At 37.4% G+C, this 27,611-nt stretch overlaps 1 protein-coding gene across 13 annotated transcripts in view; it reads left to right on the top strand.

The window, feature by feature from the left end:
- COBLL1 (cordon-bleu WH2 repeat protein like 1) overlaps nucleotides 1-24,250 on the top strand; it is an 82,864-nt gene extending 58,614 nt beyond the window's left edge. For all 13 annotated transcript variants that reach the window (XM_065068698.1, XM_065068699.1, XM_065068695.1 and 10 more), the window contains 7 exons: nucleotides 6,833-6,977; nucleotides 7,567-7,635; nucleotides 13,188-13,446; nucleotides 16,023-16,108; nucleotides 17,399-19,020; nucleotides 19,647-19,829; nucleotides 22,719-24,250. In XM_065068698.1, coding sequence (XP_064924770.1) covers nucleotides 6,833-6,977; nucleotides 7,567-7,635; nucleotides 13,188-13,446; nucleotides 16,023-16,108; nucleotides 17,399-19,020; nucleotides 19,647-19,829; nucleotides 22,719-22,805 — 2,451 coding nt within the window. In that variant the 3' untranslated portion in view covers nucleotides 22,806-24,250. The remainder of the gene's footprint in view (nucleotides 1-6,832; nucleotides 6,978-7,566; nucleotides 7,636-13,187; nucleotides 13,447-16,022; nucleotides 16,109-17,398; nucleotides 19,021-19,646; nucleotides 19,830-22,718) is intronic.
- The last annotated feature ends 3,361 nt before the right edge of the window (nucleotides 24,251-27,611 follow it).

Raw genomic sequence — 27,611 nt, 5'->3', positions numbered from 1 at the left:
AATAAGCATGTGAGGGCTGGAAAGGGGACAGAGCAATTCCCCGAAAGAAGAATACAGAGGTACTTCTTGGGCATTCAGAGAGATGCAGATAGGAATTCAAAGGCAAGCCTGGAGCTTAAAGCGGCAGGAGATGTAAAGAATAACAATAAAGGCTTTCATAAGTTAATGGCAAGCAGAAGTACACAGATGAAGGACAAGGTTATCTGCCTTTAATTTAGGAAGGTGTTTGTTGGAGTCTACCACAACTGTTCTTGTGGAAGAGATAGTAAGGTATGGACTAAACAGATGAACCACAAGACAGGACAAAAACTGGCTTAATGGCTCAAATGGTGGTGGTTAATGGCTCACTGATTGTCAAGTGGAGTTTCTGAGGAGTTGGTAGTATGGCCAATACTCATGGAATTGAATGCACCCTCAACAGACTTGAAATTGACACCAAACTGGGCAGAGATATAGGTGCGCCACTCAGGGAGACAGTGACAGGCTGGAACTGCATGAGGTTTAAAAAAGATTAATGTGAAATTCTCTGCCTGGAATGCTGTAATCCCAAGCACCAGTACCAGCTGGGGTCTGGCTATAGGATCTGCCTTGAACCTAGTATGCTCAACACTTTTTAGGCCACACCTGTACTACTGTGTCCACATTTGGTTCCTGCAGTTCAAGATGGAAATTAAAAACAGGCAAGAGTCCAGTGGAGGGCCACCATGATGTTTAAACATTGGAGAATGTAAATATTCTAGTGAACAGAAGGCTTGGATGGGATCTGAAAGCATTCTACTGATACCTGGAAGGTGTTACAGGGATAGTAGAGGTTTACTCTCCACAAGGATGTGTGGTGACAGGATAAGGGCCAACAGGCATTGCTCGCTTCAGAGGGCATTCCATTCAGAAGAAAACTAATCACTGTGAGAATAACTGAACATCAGAACCGGTCACCGGGAAAGTGGTAGAAGCTCCCTCACTGAAAATACTCAAGCTGTATTTTGACAGGCTCCTGCAATAACCTAATCTAAGACCTTGTGTTCAACAGAACACAGATCTCGAGATCCCTTCTAACTTAGACTCTTCTGTTTCACGTGGGTGAATCAGACTCTTGATTTTCAAAACTGTATGCACATAATTAGGAGAACAGAAAAAATATAATATGGCTTCATCACTAATAGAAACCAGCTAATACTTGGTTTTTGCTGGGAGATCAAGCACTACTTGAATAATGCTGGCGAGGGGAAGATTTGGAAGCTTACTGCCACTGAATTCTGTAAAATAAACAAAAAGGCATCTCTAGCTACTGAAACTTCTGCTTTCCCTTAACTGTAAAATAAAGGACAGTTCCCTTAAAAATATTGGGTATTAGGCGGAGGACAACGTAAGATAATTTTATTTAAATAAAAATGTCATTTACAGGATTTGCAACTTTGTAAATGAAATTGGACACTATTTAAATACATATTAAGAATCAGTATTTATTCCAATAATTGACATCCTACATACTGAATTTGAAACATACAAGCACTGTAGAATCAAGTTAGTGTTGATGATCGCACAGCATATCTTCATCATGTGCATTAATGTTTTCTCAACACAAAGCGACCAGTTTGTACTCAATCCAAGTCAGTTCTCAGTAGCATGGCAAGTACTGTAGTCACATTAGACCACAATTATTTGATTGTAAACAATATAAGAATTTGGTCTCTCATATTCCCCACTGTTGAAAATGAGCATCCTGCTGGTTGGATTTGAAGTCTGGTTGGGGTTGTTCAGCAGGCTGATCAGTGTGTTTGCTGGGCTATTTAGTATGGCTGGGAGTTTCCCCATTGTTGCTGTGTCCCATTAAGTTAATTTACAAAACTGAGGATATACTCTTTTTTCTTAAGGGTTACTTTTTATCTGCTTTTGCCTAGCTGGAAACATTTCCTTCCAAATCATATTGCTTTTAAGAATGCCTAAGTTTTGAAGCCTTGCCCTTCAGTTTATTTGGCAGACTGGATACATACTTTATTTCTTCTGTGGACCAGGATGACCTTTTGCATGTGCCTTATTATGGACAAATCTTTTTTGTAACAACCACAAAGACGACAAAGTGAGATGACAGTTTTGCCTGGGTAAACTGTTTGCCTGGTAGTAACATCAGACAACAGTGGAATGAGCCAACTTTAAGGGAACAGTGTTCTCACTGTTGTTGTTCTTCAAATTCACAGTGTATTGTAGTCCAATTTCTCACAGTATGAAAAAGGGTTTTAATGTTACCTCCTACAGCTTCTCTACTTCATTTCCCTTAAAAAAAGAAACTGCTTTTTCTTCATGTAAGCAGTTGGAATTTTTTCTGCCTCAATTTCAGACTGATTATGTAATTAGTTTTTTGAGATATATTCCTGTTATTAGGGGAGAAATTAGTACAATGGATGTAAAAGTAGCTTTTACACGTTACTGTGTAGCATGATTTGCTCATTCTTTATGAGACTTGGAAGGTAAGTAGTACAGCTTAAATAGTTAATGTTTGTCTAGCAAATTTCTTTGTTAAATCAGATTGGAAATTAGCATTTTAGTCTCTAATACTGAAATCCCTCTCTTATTTGTCAGTTCTAGTTTTGGGCAAGATGGCTCTTATCAGAAGCATGTTTAGAACTAGCAAGTTTAAATACACTTGCAAGTAGAGAGGACTCTCAAGGGCTTTTGCTAAGTGCTGTTCTATAACGTGCTATGTGTATCTTCACAGTTTTCATAAAAGTAGATGCAATTTTCTAGTAATAACATTTCTTTAAAATGACATTTCTTTTAAAAGAAAAGCATTTGATTATGTCCAAAATGCCATTGCTGATTTTCTTCTTAATGCTTGATTTATGGAAACTAGACTGTGGTATCTTCACTTTATCCCATGTATGTTTGTCTCCTTTTCAGTTATTGTAAAGGACCATATGTAAACTATGCTTGGGTAGGAACAATTAAGTGGAGATTTTTAGTCAAAACATTTTCAATTTTAAATGATGGATAAAACTTCTCAATTGTAGAAATATAGTTTGCTTTTATTTACACAAGCCTGAGTCCTAAAGACATTTAAATCTCCAGTCTACTCCCTTAGAAAAGAAATGGAAGAGGGAGGGAGAACAGGGGAAGGACGGGAGGCAACTAAACCATAAAGTATTTCTGAGAACACTTATTAGCAACTGAACAGAACGGCTTAGTTAAGATTTCAGGGAGGGCTGAGTTCCATGTTTAAGTAGTTCCACCAGAGGCCCAGTTGCCTGAAATTTGATGGTCAGCCCTTTAAGAAGAAATTGGGCAATGATGCACTGTGGACTTGAGGGGGGTCTTGAACAGAGCCATTGTTACCTGGGGGAAGACAATGCTCAGGACTGCCTGTTTGCTCTTGCTTAAATTTGCTTGAAGATCATTTGATATGATTCAGAGTTGGCAGTGAACATTGCACGAACCCGCTCTTCAGTGTACCAAATGCATAACCGTATCCCCTCATGGTATTGACTTCTGTGCCAGCAAATATGTCGATAAAACATAGGAGAGAATAGTAATATCAAGTGCATGGACAGAATGACACCAGCCGAGTTTCTCCAGATATATTCTGTATGCCCTTCCTTGCCGGTAGGTCAGAGATATATTCCTTTTTCTGTAATACTTTGGCTAAGTTTAAGTAGTTTGTGAAGCCTAGGTCATGAGTGCATTAGTTGTTTTAAGAGCAATTCTTTTTTTTCCTGCTACTCTTTGGCCATGTATTTGTCTGCAAACTTGTACCACGGGAAGAAATACTAGCAATATGGCTCACACCATGCTTTGATATCCCAGTTGTCTGTATATCTTCTGCTAAACCTAGTTATCTGTGGAGCAGAAGAGTGAGGTACTGGTGGTATGAAAATGTGTGCGTGGTGACCCTTGGTGTGAGGTCTGCTTTGCAGCACACTGAAAGGCTGCACTACCACTACATTCTTTCTCTAGTACTTTTTTCTTTTTTTTTTTTTTTTTTGCTTTCATTCCAGCTGTAAAATTACTGTGGCTTAATTACCTTTCCTTTGCTTTTTGAAATGATAAGAAGTGCCAGGCACCATGTCTGCCACCTCTGTCAGAGGCTGGAACTTGGGAAGCACTGGCCTCTACAAGTGTCTGCTTGGAGTGGTATGGGATAAGGTGCCAAATTTGCCTGTACACATTTGACGCTAAGAAGCTTCATATTCACCCTTGCTTGTTTCAGGATGAGGAGGGTGTACAGTGTTAAACATGGAACTGCTGCATATGTTGTTGAAGTTATGACAGTTCACTGGTGTTTCTGCATAAGTATGGTTGATTACTTTAGTGATTCTAACATGAATTTTAATTTAAGTGTAACTGATGAAACACTGGTTATCATTGGCAGTTGGTATGACACATGAACACCCAGATGTATATTCCATAACTTTGTCAGATACATCTTAATAACATTATTTTAATTTTTTTCCCATCTGTTTAAAGTACTATTTTCACATTACAGCCTTTGTTAGGATTTGAAAGCTCTTAATATTCATATGTTGAATAATTCCTGAGAAAATCTGTTCAACACTTGAACCTTAACTGGAACATTTAGTACTTTCTCGAAATCTCTCATTGCAAATCGCTTGTTTCTTTGGATGCAAAGGGCAGTAGAAAGGCTTATAAAAATCTTCTAGTAGCATTTGTGCTGAGAACATGATTTCCCCCCTACACATATACTCTTTCTGTGCAGGAGGGAACTCTGGTGACATCTGTTTAGCGGAGCGAGTACGTGCGGAGCTCTGTGCCAGCCGCATCAGCTGAGGGAGTCTGCGTGAGGCAGATGAGGGTGCAGAGCTTTGCACAGAGAAACAGCATCTTTGTGCAGGACGGAGGGGCTGCAACCTGGAGAGCAGCTACCAAACAGGACAAAAAGAGTGCCCAACAGCAAGAAGGAAAATAATCTGGCAATTAAAAAAGCCTCATTTGGGGAAATAATATTATATTTGACATCCCCTTCTGCACAAATTCAAAAGCTGAGTGCTATTCACTTATTGTCTTCTAGAACCATTTGGGAACGGTGAATAAGAAACTACAGAAGTGTAAAGTGATTTATGTTGTGTGATATTTTAATCTAGAATCTGGCTTGCTGAAAAACTATTTAAGAATGCAAGTATTTTTGATTAGGAGTGGAATGCAATGTCCGTATCTTCTGCTGTTCTTAAAATAACATTTCACCTTGTGCTGTGTTTTTTCTCGCCTTAAAACTGAGTCCTGCTTTGCTGCAAAAGGTTTAAGTGTCTTCCTTTGGCATTATGTTGATTGGTAGAAGATTTGTATGAACATTTTGGACAGTGTTGCTCCTTACAGTAAAGTGAAGTATCTGAAGGATCTGTCATGCCTGCATCAAAGTGGGACAAACAGATGACTGAGCATGCCCAGGGCAGCTCGGAGGATGGTTTCACTGTGCCAGTTCATTCATTCATTCAGGTATTCAATTGAGATCTTGCGGGAGCTGCCATGCGCTGCTTCACAGACATCTTATGCCAGTATCTTTGCTCTTGTGAGTAATTTTCTTTATAGTTTCCATTGTGTACAATCAAATATTCTAGCTTTTGGTCTTCAATATCCCACTCAGTTCAGCATGTATTTGCTTGGCGATAGCTTTCTAAATGATAAGCATCTTATTCGGTGGATATTGACGCAGGCGGCAATTCTGTTGTCAGTGATGTTTTTGAAAGTATTGTCAGTGAAACAAAAATTTGTAGGTTTATTTATACTCAGTTCTTGATATTCTGTTTCATGAAATGGGCTGGTTAACTGAAGCACAGAGAAGTTTTCTGAAGATGACCCCACATCCAGTTGCTGTGAGAATCCTTCTAGGAAGAAATGAATGTCACTACTGGATTTTATTATATTGTTGAGTAGACAAGTGATAGGGATCAGAAATAGGCACACGTGTCTAGTGCCAAACTATACTCCTTTATTGCTGGGATCCTGAATGTTATTTTTCTAAGAGATGTGGAAATACAATGTTTCTTCAGCATAACACTAACTGCAGTCAAGAGTGACAGCCACTGTCTTTATGAGACACAAAATATGTTTTTGAAACAATTTAAACTGCAGTTTTATATCATGAAACTGTGAAGTGTTCAGCAGGTAGCTTTTGTCCATTTTTTTTAAATGGTTTTGATTATTTGTGAATTGAGATTTTTTTTTTTTTTTCGGTCTTCTGCTACAATAATGAGAACATTATTACAATTTCACATCAGTAGGTATTATAATTATTGCTGCTGCAATTTACTACAGTTCAACTTAAGTAAGTATTATGATCATAAGACAGTTGTACTTTCCAAGGTAAGTTTTGAAAGCTGGCATTCAAAAAATTTCTATAAAAGTTCAGGTATTTCAAGTAGAGAAACAAAATCCTAATAATTATGTATATAGCCCAATTAGGACTACTGTTGAAGGAACAGAGAAGGAAACGTTGTGTCCTGTCATTGCAGTGGGGTGTAGGTGAAGTTTCTTTCCACAGTGATTTTTAGCTACTTTTAGAAAAGAATTGTTTGGAGAATAGCCTTCAGGCAGAAGATAATTCAAATTCTCTTTTATACTGTATGTAACAACCGATTTTCTTTTACTGCTGTATCTTGTACCTTGGTGAATATTAAATTACTCTAGATTTTTTTTTTTTTTTTTTTTTTTTTGAAACTACTCCTTGGAGGAATTAAGATGAGAAACAGAATGCCTACTGGTAATAGGTATATACTCTCTTTTTCCCAAATGTACATTATAAATACTTTTGGAGAATAATTGCTAGAGCTCATTTGCTGTTTTTCTTTGCTAATAATCTTCTTTCTCGTGTCTCCTTTCTTAGGGCCCTCTGGGATTAGTGCGGAAAGGTTCTCTGCCACTCAGTGACACCGCTTCGGTGAACTCCTCTCTACGGAGGATGAAGCGCAAAGCACCCTCACCACCCTCCAGAGCACCTGAAGATCAAAGTCAAAGCAGTAATGAGACTGGTAATCTTTTTATGCTGTTTAATTGGGAGGCCATGGAAAGCATGGCTATTTGGCTCAACTTTAAAGAAATACCACCTTATGAGATAAGAACTTCAAGTGCCAAACATCCTCAGATTGCAAGGAGCAGTAATACTACTTTATGAGATTGGCTCACGTAGTGTGAGAAAGCAGGCAGGTTTTAGGGCACGCAGATCAGGAAAAAGCAGAAAATATCAAATTAATTATAGTTAGATTAACCATAACAATTGTGTGTTTGTGTTAATCAAATGGACAGCTTGGAGTGGGGATCAGAGAGGGTTTAACAGGAAATGGACTGAGAAGAAGAATTTTAGAGTTTATTGATATTGTTTTGTATTGTTCTTTTGTAATTCTTCTATTTGATCAAAAATTCAGTTCTCTTTGGTTCAAAAATACCCGAGAGTTGTGTCTAAAATAGCTGGGAAATGTGATAAGGCACACTGGTTGCTTAAGAGAAGGTGCATTTCTTGAAGAACTTGCCAGTCTGTAAAATCAAAATTTAACGTTTTATCTAGAAATTGGTGCAGAAATTGTGAGGCAATAAAAAAGCTTATTACTCGTCTTTTTGCAGTAACAGAGTCAACAGAATCATCCCCTACTAAAGTGGAAGAAAATGCTGCTGAAGTGCAGTCTGAAACAGGTTGGTTCTTTTTCCAAATGCATTGGTTAAATCTACTTCCTAGCAAGCGTATGATAATTTATAGTAATAAGTTACTATACTGTAGATGTGTCATAGGTATAGAACTAGTTTTAATGCTTTAATGCCTTTGAAGTACAAATACGGGTTTCTAAAATAAAGATGTTTAAGCTTTACTGTCTACAGAAACACATACAATATATTTTGTATTTGTCTCTGTGCTTTACATTTAATAAATTAAACATTATCCCTGTTTTCCCTCCTCCCCCATATGCTGTAGACAAGAACAAGCAAGAAATTCTGTGATTCTTGTGTACCTCGTAACAAGTCTTTGAAAAACTAAAGTCCAGTCTGGCTTTCAGAATCCCCACTTGTGCTGCCTTTGACCTGCATAAACCAGGGGTGGGAGCAAATCTGTGCCTGTCCTTTGGTTTGCCTCTAAACAGCCTGTGAAAACATAAGCTGTAAACATAAACTGTATGCATAAATAGTTATTTATATGTTAAACGAAATAATTTGTTGGGTGCTATGGAAAAAATGTGATATATGAAACTATAGCTGTTTAAAATACTATTCTTTAGCAGCTGAACATAGTACTTTTTAAATTTATGCAGTTTGTACTGTTAAATACCGCTGTTTGAAAGCATCAGACTGGAGGGTTCAGGTACAAGATATGGCATCTAGGAGTCTTTCAAATTTGCAAAAGATTTTAGAATACTCAGTGCCAGCGCAGTCTGGAAAAATCACTCTTCAATGTGTTTCACTAAGAATGCAATTGATAAACACTAAGCTTGTGGAGCCCACTGGCATTATAACATAGTATCAGTTTGGTTGGAAAAGACCCTCAAGATCATGGAGTCCAACCATTCACCCAACACTGACACTAAACCATGTCCCTAAGAATCTCATTTACACATCTTTTAAACACCTCCAGGGATGGTAAATATGAAGAATATGAAACTAAACACTCAGTTCCTTTGCTAGTTGACAGGAACTCTTGAGTAGTTTTCCAGCTGTTTTATTCAACATGCCAGTCAAGTTGTTTGGAGTGGTAAAACATACCACAAGAGTTGAAAAAGTCACTTGCCATCCTAGGCCTCTGGCAAAGTGGTGGGGGGAAAGACCAGTAATCAGAAAATTGGGGCTTGGTTTGTGTTTAGGGCAGTTTGTGTGAATTGTCAGAGAAGATCTTTAATGGAAATAATATATAACTTAATAAATGGGAAGTATGAACCTATACTGTGCAGCCTGAGGTTGAAGATGTAATGAAGCTGTAACCTGTCCTTTTTCTAGTTGTTGTAGCAGATGAAGGAGGGTAGTCTCTTCTAAGTGAATGGCTCTTAACGATGTTTATTAGTACTTCATTTTCTTTGTTAAAAACTAGTTTATCTGCATGTGATGGGTCTCAGATGATGAGGAAAGTCATTATACTACAATTTAAAATCAAGGGTTTTTTTGTTTTCTTGAGCTTGTTTCTGTCTTAAGATTGTAGACCCATGCTAGAGTTTCTGCGTTGCCCATCACTGTAATGTCCGACTGCTGCATAGATAAACAGCCCCAAACTTTATAGAAATGGAATGTTTGAAGCAATATGAGTTTTGTCATTAAATTTTTTAATTTAACCTGTAATGGAAAAAAATAGAAAAATGTAATCACCTCCACTGGGCTTAGAACAGTCTGTGCTGAGCCCTGGGATTTACCTCTGCGGTTAGTAAGTCTTTGTTCTCCAGTTCTGCTGCTGATCTCTTCATGCAACGTCCTTTGCTGAAGACTTAATGCAATGCATTTTTGTAAATGTAGAGACAAGTCACGTAGCACAGCTTCCTTGCCTTTGTTTTCTTTTTTTCATGGGATACTGCTGCTCTCTGGTGGTATCTCTGAAACTGTCCTGAGGCCTATTTGTCAAGGGCCCTTTTAAGCAAAGCCCATCATGCTGTAAGAATCAGTTTTCACCTGCAATAAAATCAATTGCAGTACACTTGTCCTATTCCTAGTCTGAAAAATATGCACATTTGGGTATTGTTTTAAATAGATAAAGTACTTCAATATCTCTTTAATTGCTAAGCTGAACATAATTTTAACTTTATATAAACTCAAGTAGTTCCTTCAATTCGCATTAGCTCTGCTTTTGGGTTCTGGAAGCATTGTGTTTGTTCACTTGTGACTCGTGTTCCCAAAGGAGTTCTGTTATGTATTGCTACTTCAGCAAATATTGTGTTACCTTCTGCCCAAAACCAAATAATTGCAAATGTTCAATAAATGTTATTTGGTGTCTAAGTAGTGCATAGCTAATAGACAAGTGAACACTAAGTGGAACTCTGCTATATAACTTGGAATAGGCAATGTTTCTGTTGTGAGATGACAGTTTTCACATGGTGTAAAAACAGACTGTACCTTGACAAAAGTAGTTTGAAGTAATTGATCAGCTTGGAGAGAATTAATTTGAACATGCGAGATTATGAACAACAAATTATTTTCTCAGTTATGATTTTTGTTCCCCTTCCCATAGTGTAATTAATGCTTGCTCTTTGTTTGTTTGTTTTTTGTTTTTCCTAGGGAAGAGGGCAAAATGGTGTTTACAAAAATTAAAAATTACAGATGTTAAAATAATTTCCCATCCAACAAATCCCTTGATACAATCTTCTTGGTTACAGTATCTCTTAAGAACATTTTTAAGGGCTATAGAGTCAAGAGCAAAAACACAGACAGATTAACATGATGTGATCAGGCTTTACAGCTTTGGTGCTCAGAAGCACAACAGCTCCCAGAGCTGTGTCAGCCTGTTCTCTCTTGTGAGGTTTTCTTACTGGCTCAAAGGAGACTTGCAGTTGGTATGTCAGTCATCAGATACGGCTTCACAATGTCATCCTCTAGATTTTAATGATCTCTTCGGGCTAGTTAAAACTCAATGACTAATGTTCACAGAGAAGAAATGGACAAAAATGCAGTTTATATATGCCATTACATACAGATTATATAAACAGTAAGGCATCCGTATATATGCAGTATTGCATAGTACTTCCTAGTGATACGTTGCATATAAAAACTCTAAACTGAGGGTTTGGAAAGAAGTCATAAAATCTGAACTCTTCCTCTGGGGAGTTAAGTGCATGGTGTATGTAAAGGATGGCTGTTAAATGCTGTTTATGTATCAAATGCATTCAGACTGTATTCTGCTGCAGCAGTGGTGGCTCAGGTCTGTAATGAGTAACAGATGACAAACCACTACTTGAAATTAACTCCAAGCAAGGCTGATATGCTGATAGATGAAGTAGAGCACTTCAGAAAAAGTGTATGGATTGTTTTTGTTTGGTATTTGTAGGTCAGGTTAGTCCACTCCAAAGCCTGGAAGTGTTCCTAGCACAGCAAAGGACAGACTTTCATGTAGCAGAAATGTCAGCAATATCTTCTACCAACACAAGCTAAGTTTTCATCCCATAAGTAAAGATGCAACTCGGCTTTTGTTATACTTCTCTCCAGAGGAAAAGTAACAAAGATGACAGCAGTGCCTGGGCACAGAGCCATAGCAACTCCAGAATGCTTCCGTTTGTCTTGTCAGAAGTCCTCGCTGTGCTTTGTTGTATAATTCAGGTTTCTACAGTATTTAGACTGAAGGTCTTAGTCTCTGTTCTTGAGGCTGGTGATGGCTCAGGTCTGTGGCATAATAGTTCTCATCAGTGAAGGAGACCGTGTTCTTGAGAGCTGCTCGTGGGCTGTGGAATAGTCTCAGCAGGTCTGATTTTTGCCCACATTCTGTTATGCTTTGTTGGTATCTCGTGGCATATATATTTCTCTTTGCACACACGAAATTGTACTGCTATCACTAAAATAGTCTCCCTAAGTATTAGGCTGCTGGCATGACTTTTCCCTAGATGGATATGAAAGGGCTGGTGGGTACTGGGGAGGAAGAGAAGGCCCTTACTAATAGCAAATGCCCAAAGAGTCCCTTTGATACTGGTGTGGCACATTGGTCTGTACCTGTGCTTAAACTGCATGGAAGGAGCTTACCTGCAACACTTTGCAGTCTTGCCTCTCCCTGGGGATCTAAATCACCTCTGCATTCAGCGCTATGACACGTGTTGATCACGTTGCTTAATGTGTAACTACAAAGCATTATTACAAGACTGCCATAAAAAAAATTACAATTAAATAGTAAAATGTTTGGCTTTTGTAGTTGCACTGTAACTGTGAATGAATAACTTTGGTATTACTGAACTCTTAACTAATTACCCTATTGGAAAAATCGAAGTTTCTGTACTGAGACTTTCTCCAATATATACAGTCCTCTATTATGTTTCTGTAACAATGTACTTCTCTAGAAGTGCTGGGAGCATTGTAGGATACCAGTCTGTACAAAAAATGTCAGTCCGAGATTTTTTTGACTCTGGGATCTGCTACTTTCCAGCATTGCTTGCTTTAAGCCAGTATTTTGTTTTCATTTTTAGCCTTGGCTTACACTTGGAAATTTACTGATAGAGTTTAGAAAAATCTGAGAACAACCTGTTGAAGTGCAAGGCCTGTGTGTTACAAGTACTGGTGTGCACAAAGCTGACACGTGTACCTTGGTCAGGTCAGGCAGAGTGCCCTGCTTATGGTTCAGTTGTCAGTAGTTTTCCATGGCACCATATTGCACTATGTAGATAGAATTATTTTCTTTGTTTTATAGAATGCAGGTTTTAAAGCCAAGAGGTTAATTGTACTATCTAGTTACTAATATTTGAAAAATGTGAATCATCATCTTGTTGTAGGAAGTTGCCAGGCAGGGAAGTGAAGCTGGAGATGGTAAGTCCCTCTGGAAATCAAAATAGGTGGATTTATTAGTTTAACTCCAGGTACACTGAATTATTTGTGTCCTAATCCAATAACAAAACCTTTTAGCTGAACTATGCTCTAGTTGACAACTTCCTTATTTTTTTATTTTTGGGCACTTCTACTGAAATACGGGGCATTGCACAAGATGCTTCTAACTGTGTTTTAATACACTTAGGATAATTATGGAAATGATTGATAGTGGTGAGCAAACTTGTTCAAATGGCAGGCAAAACTGAGATTGGGTTTGCTCATTAGCTCTCTGATGTACTTACCTGTGATACAGGTATGTTAGAGATATAAAGGATATCTGATAGAAAGGAATTGTGTATTTTAAACCTCAGTGGAGAGCTAATGGAAGTATTAAGACATCTGGGTAAAATAAACTGTCCGCCCCCATGAAATTTTGAATTATGATACTGTAAAATATATTTTGATCTTGGGTTAAATAAGGAAAATGTTATACAGTGTTTACAGATGCAGAAGCGGACCATAGCAGGGTGATGAGCATATTCTTCTCTGTAAAAAGAGAATTGAAAAGAACTAGAAAATAATGTAAGCTAAAATTCGGAATGAATCTTTTTTTCTTGGCCTGAATTATGAAGAAAAGTCTCTTCAGTTTTCCTTCTTCAAACTACTTAGGCTGACTTCACAGTCCATTTGTATCTATACCCTGAATCGAGATTTGTGGGGTATTGTTTGTTTGTGGTTCTCCCTCTCCCTTATTTTTCTTCCTGTGAGTGTAGGTGTCAAGAACTCTGAGTACAACCTCGAAGAGATTGATGAAAGGGAAGAGATGAGTGTGCAACAGAGAGAGGCCAGTGCAAGTACAGACACCTCTTTTGGGACAGGAGAGGCTACTGCAGCCTTCAGCTCTGCCGAAGTGCCACTGGAAACTGAAAAAAATGATCCTGCTACATCAGCTTCGGTTCCTGGCAGCGTTTCTGTAGACAACTCACAAAGCTTTAAGGAAGAAAAACAAGAAAATATGAGCACAGATGGCAAGTAAGTACGTTTTGTGACAAAGAAAGGAGCACTGGGGAGGGAATGGGGGAGGCAAATAAAATGTAGAGTTCTGTTCTGGAGCACAGAACAGAGAATTGTGAGAGAGGAATGAGCTTAATATGCTTAGTTTTCATTCTGGCACTCCTTGGTGCACAGTAATTCATGAAGCTTTAAAAATACCCAACAAAGTGTTCTGCAGGCTATTCTGTTTAAACCTCCCTTTTCTTACTACTGAAACAGCCAGGCTCCAGGAAAGCTGAACCTGTCTCTAAAATATCCAGCGTATTTATTAGAGCTGCAAAAAAAAATTGGATTGACTAGTTAAGTGAGAATTTACAAATTCATTCTTACAATTGGAGAAAACCAGATAAATCAGCCATTTCTGATCTGCTGGCCACAGTTATCTATAGCTTGCATATTTGTTTTTGTTTTAATTTTTCTTTTTTTCTTATATATTAGCCAGTTGTCTCAACCTGTCTTGATCCATCTGCTCTTAGGAAAACAGTTCTGCCTGTTTAAAGAATAAACATGTTAGTTTTCTTAACGGCTCTTTTTCCCTTCTGGTGATGCTGTACCTTTGCCCTTCAGCATGTTTGCTAAACTACCTGACTCAGCAGGTTTCTAGCATGAGTTAGTGCCTGCTTGAAATAAATGTTGATTGTCTAGAGAAAGTCCCATTGTGTTAATGTAATTCACTATTTCTCTGTTCCCTGGGGCAACTAAACTGGCTACTGTTCCCAATTTAAATTGAAAGAACTATTTCAATTATTGTACTGAAGACAAAATGTGGGAATGCTCTAGTAGCCAAGAACTTTCAAGGCAGTAAGGAGAGCTTTGACTTGTGTTTCAAGGGTCTTTCTTGTCAGTCCAAGGCCAAACGGGGCTTTGCAAATATCTTTGGTGCTGTGCCCTGACGAATATTTTTCTAGTTGCTTGGGTGTATCTGCTTTATGGGGATCTACAAGGAGAAGAATCAGCCAAATGTTAATTTGAAGTTGTCTTGAACTTGAAAATTATCAGACCTGTGGTACTGGGCCGGTTTGGCCAGTTGTCTGAGGGATGTTTCTTTTTTCACCCCACTAACTTCTAATAGCCTTTCATGGCCTATAATCATGGTGAGTATCATTTGGCATGATCTGCGTTCTGACTTTAGAGTTGGCAGTCCTTTCTTTTCTGAAATATAACAAGGATTCCAGAATGAGAAGTGGGGTTTCCCAACCTTTTGATAATTCAGATCTTTTCTGTAAGATCTTGTTACTCTGAAGAAGTGATTTTTAATCAAACCAGAGATATATAAAATAATCCAGTCAGAAACCACTGATTTTTCTAATGATACTCTGTGGTGTTCTGTGGCTTTTGTTTTTTGTTGTTTTTGTGTGGGTTGTTTGTGGTTTTTTTGTGGGTTCTTTGGTTTTTGTTTTTTTGCTTGCTTGTTTGTGTGTTTTTTCTTTAAACAGTTCAGCCTGTTGTGAGTACTAGTAGTTCAGTTCCTCAGCTGTGTTCAAGGGAATGGAGATAAGCAAGAGCATGGGGTGCAGGACTGAGCTTTAACTTTCTTCCAGTAATGATTTTGAGAGCATATACTCCTGTTCACTGGTTTATTGGACACTTAAAGTATATTTTGGACTGTACAAGCAACGAGAGGATGGATGGTTATTGAGGAATTTATAATTTTAAATTATTCAAAGCAGATGTTTCAGCTCAAGGCACTGGTTTCTGACAACTAATACATTTGATGTGGCAGATGAATTGGAATCTTCATAATACCAGTACTTTTGACTACAGAAAGAGAAATTATCTTAAACAGAGATTCAAGTTTGAAGTTCTAATATTTTTTAAGATAAATTTTTAATATTTTTGGCTCTTTTATTTACATTTTTAAGCAAAGAATTTAATATTTCTCAAAAAAAAATTAAGGGTTTGTTCAGCATTTGTGCAGTTCTCTTTTCCCCCGTGATCTGAGGACACGTATTGTGTGCATTCACAAAATGTATAGTAAGCAAGTAACATATTTGCTGCATATTTGTTGTTCTTAAGGTATTTCTTGAAAGTGACAGAAAATTTTTCATTACTATGTTGAGAAGGCTGTACTGCATGTTCATGTGTTCATATGCAGTCAGCATCTCATGCAGCTCCTTGTCTGTCATGTTGGGGGCAAAATCAAGGACACGTTTTATATGTTGGGGACGTCAGAACACTTCACACTGAGAACACTGTTATATGAAAGATAAACTATCACCTCTGTGGCTTCACTGAAACCAAGGCATTACTGGAAAGGGTATTGTTTAAACTGCACAAGTAAAGAGAAGGAGAAGTAGGGAAAGGAAAAGTGATCATCTGCTTAGACAGAAGAGAGTGAAGCTGCATGTCATTTTAGTAAAATACCACGGCAGCATTTCCTCTTGTTTTATTTTTTTAAATAAATAACCTATTCTGTTGAGTACTCCAATATTTGGCAGAGTGATTCTATTTTATCCATCTGTGTTTGGAGGATATTGCCAGTTCTCTTGCATTGTTTCTTGTGTTTACTGAAATGAATGATACTGGCATATTTAACATACTGTTGTGCTTTGCAGAGGACTACAGACTAAGATAAGCAGTGAGCAAGCTGCATTTGAAAAGGACAGGAAGCTTAGAATTCTGGATCAAAATAAAACCGATGGTGAGTAGTTCCCACTCATTTTTAATAATTCAAAACAAGGTTGAAAAGAAGTTTTTTATTCCTTTGAGAAAAACAACAATACAGTCAACTCTTGTATTGTTATCATCAGATTATTTTCTTTATACTTTCTCTAGCTCTGGTGTATCCTTTTTGAGACGAGGTGTCAGGAATTGACTGTAGTTTTGGTTTTTTGGGGTTGTTTTTTTCAATAGGGCTGGACACAGAGGTTGTCCTGCTGTGTGGTGTGACATGGGCACCGCACCACAGCAGGGAAGGAGAGAGGCCAAAGTTTGTTCTTTGCTTACAAAATTATCATGGGTTTTCTGCATGAAAATGCAAATATTTTTAAACACAAATAGAACAAAGTAACCTGCTGATTTGAAAAGGAATGGCAACACCCTGTGCATCTAATGTATCATGAATTTTTCCATTGATTTAGCAACTTGACTGATTTATTTTACTCTTTTGTGTGGCACTGATTTTCAGATTTATATATTAGGCCTTCCATAGTGTTTTACATTCAGTACACTTCTGTTTATAAATCATAACAACATACTGCATGAGTCCTGTTTATATGTGATATAAGTTTTAGCTGCCATTTCATAACATACTTGAAACAAAGAGAGTTTTTTTTGCACAAAATACTGAGCCAAATTATTCTTCCTAAAGAATTTCATTTTCTCCGTTATTATATTTAAAACAATTTGACCCTAATATTCCTGTGTTTTGGAGAGGACTATCTGTGTTTTATCTGAGGACAGAAAATGGAATTATCAGACCTGCTTAACAGTTGGAAAAAGAGAGTTGGAAAATTTTTTGTCCATATCTTTTCCAGTTGTTCCATTGCACAAATACAGAAAGTGTAGTTGACAAATAACATTTGTAATGTTAAAACTAAAGAACAGAAGCCACAAAAGTGTGGAATCAAATAAAAATTTTATCTAACTTAATATTGAGTAGTTCTTGAGCTCTGGAGTCATGGATGACTATCCAATCAACTGGAATTCAGTAGCACTTTTTAAATTATTCTAGAATAGATTTTTCTATGAAGTTGATGCATGGCACCAGTAGCCTATTAATTAAGGAAGAATACCTGAATTAGAGTATTGTTATTTGGCAATATTACTCACAGATAAATATATAACATTTAAAAGTAAATGTTAAAAAAAATTCAGCATCAGTAGGGAGCCAGTCCTCGTAGTTAAATACGTTGGATGCAGGGCTCCCTGATGTAAGGACGAAGGTTGAATATTTTTGGCATTTCTATTAATTTTGGAATTTCTCTTAAAGATCACAGTGATAAACTCCTTCAAACAACAGAAGAAGGGAAACTTCAGACAGCTGAAATTAAAACAGTAGATTTTAGAGAAAATGACAAGCTTGAAGTTGACGGACTATCAAACTGCCAGGCATGTAAAAATGACATCACTGTAAATCACTGGAATTACACTAAACTGTTTCCAGAAAAGCAAGATCACAAAACAAATCAAACCGGCGTGGACACAGTAAAAACTCAGGATGTTGCAATCCAGACAGGTCCATCGGATAGCAGTTTGGGAAGGACTACACAGAAAGAAATTATTGTTCCTCAAGGTTGTGAATCATCCACATTCAGAGGACTGGCCCCTCAACACAATACAGATACAAACAACCCCCTCCTTCAAGCGATGCAGGGAATACAAGAGGATAATAAAGATACTTCAGCAGAACAAAATCTTGAGAGACAAGGAGGTATCCATGAAAAAGTAATTCCCATAAAAGATCAGAGTCACGTTTGTATAAATGGCAGTACTTCTGCTTCACCAGAAGCAACTGCAAAATCTCCAGATGTCTCTCCTGTAAAGGATTATCCTCTTTATAGGCAGGACACCAAACCTAAACCCAAGCCTGCTAATGAAATTACAAGAGATTACATACCAAAAATTGGAATGACTACTTATAAAATAGTGCCTCCAAAATCCTTAGAAATAATGAAGAGCTGGGAGTCAGAAATTCCATCAGATCATAAGGATCAAGAGGTAGCTACTTTGGGAAACTCTCTGAAGCATGAAGACCCCGAAGAATTTGTAGTGCAAGCTGAAATTCCTCGTCTTCCAAAACATGTGGGTCAGTTACAGGGTGGTTCACAAAATGAACCTGCAGCGGCAAATGATCTGCTGCACAGAGCAAACAGCATTTCTGAACGTGTTGTGACGTCCAGAGCTGAGATGACTGCTCAGAGCCATCGGACAGAAATGGAGTCTTCCAAACAGCATCTCCCACTGATGCTAAGCTTGAATAATACAAATGCTTGTTCTGAGACTCTGGACAAGTCAAATGCATTAAGTCCTACAATGAAGCCTAGTTCTTTTTATCTGCAGATGCAACGAAGAGCTTCAGGTCATTATGTGACGTCTGCAATTGCCAGGAGTACCATTTGTGCTCCTAATTCCATTCAAAATGAAGCAAAAAATACAGAGATGGAAAAAAATATCTCAGCACCTGATCCAACTTCTTTCTCTTTACTTAAAACAAGTCCTTCCTCTCCTCCAGCAGACGAAGAAAAAGTTGATGATGGGAAAAAAAATGAATCCTCCACTTTTCCTGTTAAGAGCAATAAACCTTCAGTTTATCCCTCTTGTCCACCAGCACCGTTGAACCTAAAAACTCTAAGAACTTTTGCAGTTCCAAAGCCGTACTCCAGTTCAAGACCGTCCCCTTTTGCTCTTGCTGTCTCATCCGCAGTCAAAAGGTCACAGTCATTCAGTAAGACACGTACAATCTCTAGCCAGGCACCGAGAGAGGAATTGCCTGTTGAACTCTCCTCAGCTGCTTCAGCAGCTGAATTCTCGTCAGTTACTTCCGTGCCTGAAGTGAAAAATCATTCCTTACAGACCGTAACAGGGGAGACACTGAATAGTCAAATGGATATGGTAAGCTTTATTTCTAATATTGGCTGACTGTTGATCTGCTGTCATCTAGTGTGGCTAGTCCAGGGGCTGGTCTCTGAATGGCTCCCTGATGGGAGCACACTGTGTTCATACAATGGAAACACCTTGTGGTGTCCAGCAGTTGCACAGCATCATAATGAAATACAGGAAAACAGGGAAGGTGAAAATAAAACAACCTCATTCAGATTATTGGAAATAATTATTTCTGGCCATAATTAGCATCCCCTAATTTGAAAAACAGTAAATTAAAGATAATAATTTATACTGTGTATACCTATTTTTTACGTTGGGAGTGCTTATGATTTGTTCTTTATCATTCTGTATGTTGATTTCTTAAATTTAATTCTGAATAATGTGATCAATTTGGCTTCAAGTGATCATGGCACAAACACTTGAATGGGGGTATACAATCTTGCTGGCATAATTATCTGAGAGAGAAACTATGTGCTGTCATGGAAATGTAGCTGATCTCTGAAATCTGGAATGAAGCAAACACTAGAAGGGTGGCAGTCTGATATGCAGTCTTGTGCCAGGTTGACTTAGTTTTAAATGTATGACTAATTCAGATTAAAATGTTTTGTCGTTCCTCCTACTTCTTCCCTTTATAGAAAGCCAGCAATGTGAATAGTGAGCAGAAGAGTCAGGCACAGTCAGGTGCTTCCAGTGACCACCCAGCCCCTGTCACTAAGAGACAAACCGTGATGACATTCCAGCATTCTGACCCAGAACAGATCCACCAGAGCCTGCTGGCTGCAATCCGCTCTGGAGAAGCTGCTGCCAGATTGAAAAGGGTGAGTTTTTATCAATGCACTCCAAGTTGGCTTTGGCACAAAGTGCTGCCAGGAGGTCTCGTAACAGTGGGAGGGAGGTGGGGACGAGAGTTCCGTTTTGCAGAATTAACTGGTGAGTGTACACACAAAGCTTCCCATGTCCATATTTTCAAGCAGTACAAATCCAATTGGAAATCTTCCTGAAATAAATTAGAAATCTCTAAATTACCAGTTACCTCTTCCATAAAATCAGGAACAAGTTCAGTTATTTATTTGTGTTTCCATGGTTTGAGGTGGTATGGTTTTAGACACATACTAAGCAGCTTCATGCTAGACCTGAAGCAGCTGCAATATTTTGCAGGCAGATAACACACAGAAGTTCTGAATATTGTGTTTTTCTATTTATTAGACTCTGTCAGATTCTTAATTCTTCTTAAATGTACAAGCTTAAGTGTACAAGCTTACTGCTGCTGTTTGGTGTCATTAGTGAGGTAGCTTTCAATGTTTTGTCAACAGTCCTGCTTAGGACCATCTCCCCCCACCCCTCAGGTTAAAACTGTGGCTTAATTTTTCTTTTCTTTCTCCTAAAATTTGCCTATACTTCTCTGGCTGTGTAAAACATTGTACACTTTAAAAATCTGTATTGTTTTAAATTTGTAAGTAGACAATTTAATGGTAGTCTCACACAAAGCTTTCTTGACCCAGCATTAGTATTTTGCATTCAATGTTGAGGAATAATTTCTCATTGCTGAAGGTTAAAGAAATTCACTAGTTGTTTTTTTTTTTTCTTCTCTTCCCTTTCTCACTTGAAACTTGAAAGAAACAAATGATATGTGCTGGGTGGATGTGAGGGGGTTTTTTTGGATTTACAGAAGCCTTTGATTCCCTAAGGTCAACATCTCTCAGTGGATGGTCAGGTATTAGAACAATCCATTCCATACGTAAGGTTTTGATTCAGGGTAGCACTGCAACAGCCTTTCTGAGATTTGTAGACCTCCCATAATTTCTACACTGAATAAGAAGATTCAGATTCCAGGAAAGGTTACAAGTATGCTCGACTAGGTTTTGACCTCTAGTCAGTAAATGCGGTACATAATACACTGTAGTATTACTTCTAACTTCATGTCACTAACCACAGCCACATTAGAAACAGGATAAGATTAAATGAATGCTGTATGGTTCAGAGTCACTTAGAGGTCAAGTCTATCTGTTCTACCACAAATATTGTTTGGATTTTGTTTTCATATATTTTTATTAAGGTTTGTTTTTTTTTTTTCTCCAATGCATAATTACATTCTGAATAATAATGAGCTTTTTTTTTTTTGTATAGTGTATGAACTTTGTTTTCTGATTCTATGGAAAACATGCACAGACATGGTTGTTGCACAGTAGCGTATAACTGTTTTAAAAAATAAAGTTCATAAGGTGCTTTTCAAAATTCAACAAGTCTATTTCTATGAGAAAGAAAACGAAGAAAAACTTCTTTGTGTGGTTATTCATTCTTTTCTAATAGAAATGTTCTTAGAGTAGATTTGACCCATATATTCTTTATCAGTCTAGGTATGAGAAAGGCATGGGGAAGGAGAGATGATGGCTGATGTCCTTTTTCTGCTCTTTTTGTCTTCTTTGGGAGGAGATGTTCTTTCTCAGTATGGTGTCTGTTGAGGCAGGGGGTAAGGAGACGGCTGTATTTTGTAAGGAGAAATTTTAATAATGAAGATTCTGTAAGCATAAAGAGTTTCTACAAAACAGAAACCTGAAAAAGCCTAAACTTCCCCCCTCCCTGAAACACACACACACAAAATGCAGTGAAGAAATTTTGCCAAACATAGAATTGTGCGTGCTGTTTTTTTCACTCTTACCCAGAGCACAGATGCTGTGGTACAGGTATGTCTGACAGGTTTTTGACCTATGGCACATTTAATAAAAACGTGGTCTCATTTTATGTTTAACAGGGAGAACTCACAGTAGCAGGACAAACAGAGAAATGAAGCATTTTGTACCATTAACTTATTAGCACCTCAAAGTGTTTTCTGGTATTGAAGGGACTTGTTAAAGGCATTCAGCTCATAGCGTCCACTATCGTGCTGCACTTGGTAAAGGGAGTAATAACCTGATCCCTTTGAATTGTGAAAGGGACTGTCAGGTGCTTGCTTCACTTTTACCTCTAACCATACTCTTCCTTCTTGCAGCTCTGTGAGAGAATCATTAAAAAAATAACATGCAGGCAGCACTAGCCAATTCCTTAACATTTTTTTTTTTTTCCTGTTTTACTTAATATGTTGTGAGTATGCAATGCCAAGATCTGTTGCCTTTTGTGTTGCTGGTCTTCTCTGTTCAATAGGGCCCTCAGTAATTACTAACCTAAAATGGGTCAAGTGAGGTTTCTTTTTAACCATTTTTCTGTTGAGAGTCTTTTCATTGTGTTTAGTAAACTGTGTGCTGTGGCATGAGGCTAGCATGGCTGTGGAGCATCCACAGCTCCCAGCAACTCCCAGGTCTTTGCTGTCTATCCTACAAGTTACAGTTTGCTCCTGATAAAAGAAACATTACCATGGTATGAAGGAATGTTGGAAGATTTAGTTAAAATTCAGCTCTTAATAGAAAATGTTTGGTTTAGTGATATTTTTTCAAGTATTTATTTGCAACAAGGTCTGAAAATTATGTGTGTTTTGAAATGTTTAGATAGGATAAAATGTGGTTTTAAGTAATTTCTTAAATTTCTACTTCTGTAGCACGTGTTTTGTTCAGAAATCATATAGGAGGGCTTTCATTGTGATGGGAAAAATGCTAACTGAAGTAGCAGTATTTCTGTTTCCTTGAAGTGATACTGTGTAACATACTACAGAGAGAAGAATCTGAGATGTTAGGTTAATATTTCTTCTTTTTTTTTTCTCTCCCCACCTCCAGGTCGGTCCTCCATCAAACACCATATCTGTCAATGGAAGAGCCAGGCTTCCTCATTTGTATTCCACAGAAGCAAAAGCTAATCACTAGATATTATACCAAATATTTTGCACTTTACTACTGCTTCATAGGCCAACTTAATACTAACTACAAATTTTTGAAAGTGTAAATGCAAGTATATGTTAATATATTTTTGTCAATTGTTGTAGGTATTTCAAGCTGGGTCCTTTGATGCCTTGGAAAGATTATTAGAATATGTAAATTATGGTAATATTTTGCCTTTTTCTCTTTATAAAGCTGACTATGCTGCTAAAAAGGTTTAAGAGAAGGTTCAGATGAACTTTGCTTATATTAGAATGAGATTCAGAATTTTTGATTTTAGCCTTCCAGACTGAGTGATATGTAGCACTATGCTGAAATTAGATTTAAAGCAGTCTTAAGGATTTTAGATCATTAATTTTCAATTGTGTATTACTTTAAAAGATTATATGAATTCAAATCTATCACATGCTGCCTCCATATTACTTTGTTAAATTAAATTTGTAATTAGTAGAAAACCTTAATTATATGCAATACTTTGTTTCTCTTTAAAAAATGGATGATTTGTTCCTTCAGTTGAGAGTAGTTGGGATAAGTATTTTGATTCTTTTTTAATCTCCTTTAATTTTTTCCTGGTAGCACACAAAAAATCAGGAGATAAATTATTGGAAATTTTTGTACTACTTAAAAACTTTTCTTAACAGTAGCACTACATGATGTTTCTCATCTACTCTTTGACTACCTGTATATAGTATTTACCTAGCACTCAGATAAGCAATACTTTTTGTGAACTTAGATGTATTTTAAAATAGTTATCAGCATAAAGTCATTTACTGATAAAATGCAAATTCCAGTTTTGATACTTAGTGAAATAGAAGAAATTTGTTTTCACTGGAAGTATGACTAAAGAATGAACTGCTTTGGACTTATTAATGTAAAATATTTTAATCTTAAAACAGCACAATAACACACTTACAAAGCATTCTTATGTCTGAGAGCATATATTTATAGATTAAGCATTAAATACCAAAATGGGAATACATATTAAAAGGAAATGCTTCATGTTATATTTTATCTATTTTCCATTTGTTGTCAAGATTATACATTTTGGGGAGAGGGGTGGAAATATGATCACACTCATGATGAAATAGCTAGATTATGGATGCATGCTGCAAGTGCTGGGGTATTTGCCATATTAAAATATTTTCTTGCTGGACTTGATTTAAATAAAAGCAATTGTATTTAGTTTCTATTCTTTAACTATATTTATTTTGTACTTTAGAGACGTTCTGTAACTGAGTTTCAGAAACTGATCTACATGTTCATTTCAAAGGATTGTTAATGGTTTGCTGCCAGGTTTTTGTGCAATAATTTCAAAGAGGTCTCGTTGCTTTTCTAGAACAGAGTCAATTATTGATTACAAGTAACAGTGTTAACGTAATGCTGAAACCCTTCAAAGAATGTTTTAGTAAATAAAAATTCCTAAAGAGAACTGATGAACATTTGTTCACTGCTGTTCTCTCCTGTTTTCTCTCTTATCTTACCCTGTCAATGTGTTTTCCCCCTTCCTTCTCCACCTTGTTCTTGCCTCCAGTCAGGGGCTAATTCCAAGGGTGGGGGAACCACATAGTTTTTCGAAAGATCTGTTTCAGCAGATTGCAAAGAATGCTTCATCTTTCACTTGCAAACGTTGAGACAGAAGAGGTAAGGTTTTTTCCTAGTTTCTAACCGGGCCTAATATTTGAGATTTCACTGTGTCTGGAGGGACAGACTTGAAAGTTGTAACTCTCCCAGGATGCCAGTGTCTCTGTTCATGGCGGTATTTGAAGTCCGTGTTTTAAGCATTCGTGTATAACCTGCTGATCTGTAACCGCCAAGGAGAGGTTGCGCTGCAAAAGGGATCTCTTGTTTGTACTTTGGGAGGAAGGGGGTTACATGTTTTCTCAAACCTTTGTATTCTCTGCCAAGGTGACTAAAGTTATTTCATAGGACTAATTTAATCTCCATCAATAGTAATACAAGCTTACATGACCTTTCACTATTTCAACCAAATCGGTGGAGTCCACTTATTCTGGTTTGGGGGAAAAAGAAAAATATCCTTCCTTTGTTATTGTTTTCTATGGTTTTGACCACGATACTATATTACTGTGTGCTCCTTAGTCTCATATCCTAAAAGTACATTGCCTTTTTATGAGAACTCCTAAAGGCAAATATCATCTTACGTAACAGAGATTAAAACTAAAAAAAACCTTGCTGGAATTTTAGGATTTCTTGTCTTTGTAACTGAACTTGCTTGATAATTAACTGAAAAGCCTACATACACCATAGTGCTGTGAAACTCTTCAATGACATTTTCTGTTACTAGCTGGCAATATTGTTTGGCAAAAATTTGTCTTTCCTACTTCTTCTGACATATTTATGAGACATTTTAAAATCTTGCTATTGTATATCTAGAGTTTCATTTTTTCATATACCCTTATATTAAATTCTACCAGAAAACTCTTGTTGATGAAATCGATGTATTTATTCGTTGTTCAAACAAGAAAACATTTCCGTTTAAGTAATGAGTGTTTCTAGCAACTGCAAGCCCAAGTTAGACAGCAGTAAATTTTTGTTGTTATTGCCATAGATGAGGGAAAACAAACTTTTTTGGGGCCCAAGAATACTTACAGTTTGTGCAACCTGTATTACAGATGCCTTTCAACAGAAGACAACTAGTTATGCCATACCACTTATAATCACCTTGCTGGTTTTGAATGGCAGTCAAAATGTTTAGGGAAGGAAAGTCAGGATATTGCAGAAAATGAATGTCAGTGTAATTGTGCAGATAAAAGAGCAGACCCCAATATAGGTGTGCTGTGACTTAATGTCATGAGTTATTTGAAGAAGCAGCAGATATTCGTGTAGCACAGTGGCATCTTTGTCTATCTCAGAGCCCAGGACTTTATAAGTAAAGCAGGGGTAGAAAAAAGAACAGAGAGAATAAATGTTATCTCATTAGTTATTATAAATTATATAAATTTTATTTATTCTACAGAAGAAGAAATTTGAGACTACAGATGTACCTGGAGAAGGGAGCAGTTTTGCTGGGAGAACATTGCCAGACAATATTTGGAAATATGGTGGTGACTAGAGGTTTCAAGGCCAAGGCAAGAGCTCTCATACTTGCAGCTCAAAGATGTTAAACCACTGGATGTCTCCAGTTTTGGGAAGTATAATATATTTAGTAATCAGTGCCCTAGTTTTTCCCAGCTACTTGTGTTTTGTCCCCTAGCATATTGTAGCATGCAACATGAAGATCCCTAAGGGCAAGGAAGACATTAAAATGGCATGGATATGGACCAAGAGGCGTGGGATCACATGACCTGGGTAAAGGATAAAAAATATAGCATGAGAGCAGCTAATGCTTTTAATTTTAAGTTTGTTCAGGCACCCGTTACCAAACAAAGCAAACATTTTCAGTTGGAGCTGCTTAGAATTCTATTTTAATACACAATTTCAGAAAAGGTTGAAAGAATTCTGTTAAATAGAAACAAAGAAAATATTCTGGTGAGCTGTAGGGTGTGCATCCTTGAATGTAACACTTGGCCAGCCTGCATCCTTCAGGTGCTGGACAATTACAGCTAGATTGAAGAGTAACTGTAAATTACTAGGTTGATGGGTGGGTAGCCAAGCAAATAGAGCTCTTTGCAGAAGGGAAGATGTCTTAATATAATTGTCTATATTTGTGTTAACACAGTATAAGGCTGAAGTCAAAATAGTGTGTTTGTACCAGAGCTTCCATCTTCACAGGCACGACGGCTGCTACTGGGTGCTGTGAATGGTCTGAGGTTCAGAGCCGCAATGTTCTGTTCAGCTTGGCTGCTGGCTGGGCAGCTGGTTCTGAAGCGTTGCTCGTTATAGATGGATTTCTTAAGAAGTCTATTCTGATGATTAAGCAAAGCTGTAGCAATATCAATGGAAATGCTTCACAGCTTTTAATTGAATGCTTTCTATGTGGATTATTTTATACAATCCAATTGAAAATCACAGGTAGGGTGTTGTGGGTTTTGGTTTTTTAAATTTGTGATTAAGTAGCTTTGTAAGAGGGAAGGTGTCCTTGTTAAAATGACATGAAATTTGCAAGTAATGAGATACTACATTTTTTAAAAAATACATCATTTTGTCTTCCTTGCAAGAACTATGTGACACAGTAACTAACACAGAAACCGTGTGTCAAGAATCTATCACAATTTATTGTATATAAAGTTGCACTATTTTTTGTCAGCTCCTCCTGCTTGTTAACACAAGCACCTAACACCTTGACAGTTTTGGTGCCTATATAATTTCAAGGAGCAGATTTGAAAGAGATATATAGTTTTCACTTTTTAGCTGTATTAAACATCACATTCACATAATGGTACAAAAGCTAGTGTTTTAAGTGAAGGAGGAGGAGATGAACACTTCCTTCCCCCCTCCCTCCATCACCCTGGAAAGACCACTAAAACTGTTACTGGACTTAGTTATTCCTAAATGATTCAAGATAATTAAGAGAACAAAACTAATGGAAGGGAGAAGAACAGATGAGGTAGAAAAAGGAGTTCTGCTTTTCTAGATCTGGAGAGTCACCAATTCTGCGAGGACAAGCAGAAGAATATTTCTGCTTCTCCCCTATCTAATGCATGAAGGAGTAATCTACAGGGAGTGACTTAATTTGCTTCTCAGTTGAAGATGTTGAATGAATTTGGTATTCTGCATCGGTGTCTTAGAACAGGAAGTGCTGCTTCTCCCCTGGCCTTTCATATTCTATGTTTTCTGTTTTGGCTTCAGGGTTCTACAAATATTTTACCATTTTGGAACATGTGGGTTCAAGCCAGA

Source organism: Columba livia, chromosome 7 (genome assembly GCF_036013475.1).
Source record: "Columba livia isolate bColLiv1 breed racing homer chromosome 7, bColLiv1.pat.W.v2, whole genome shotgun sequence".
Taxonomy (NCBI): domain Eukaryota; kingdom Metazoa; phylum Chordata; class Aves; order Columbiformes; family Columbidae; genus Columba; species Columba livia.
The sequence above is the reverse complement of the archived record's forward strand: the minus strand, read 5'-3'. Positions and strand labels throughout refer to the sequence as shown.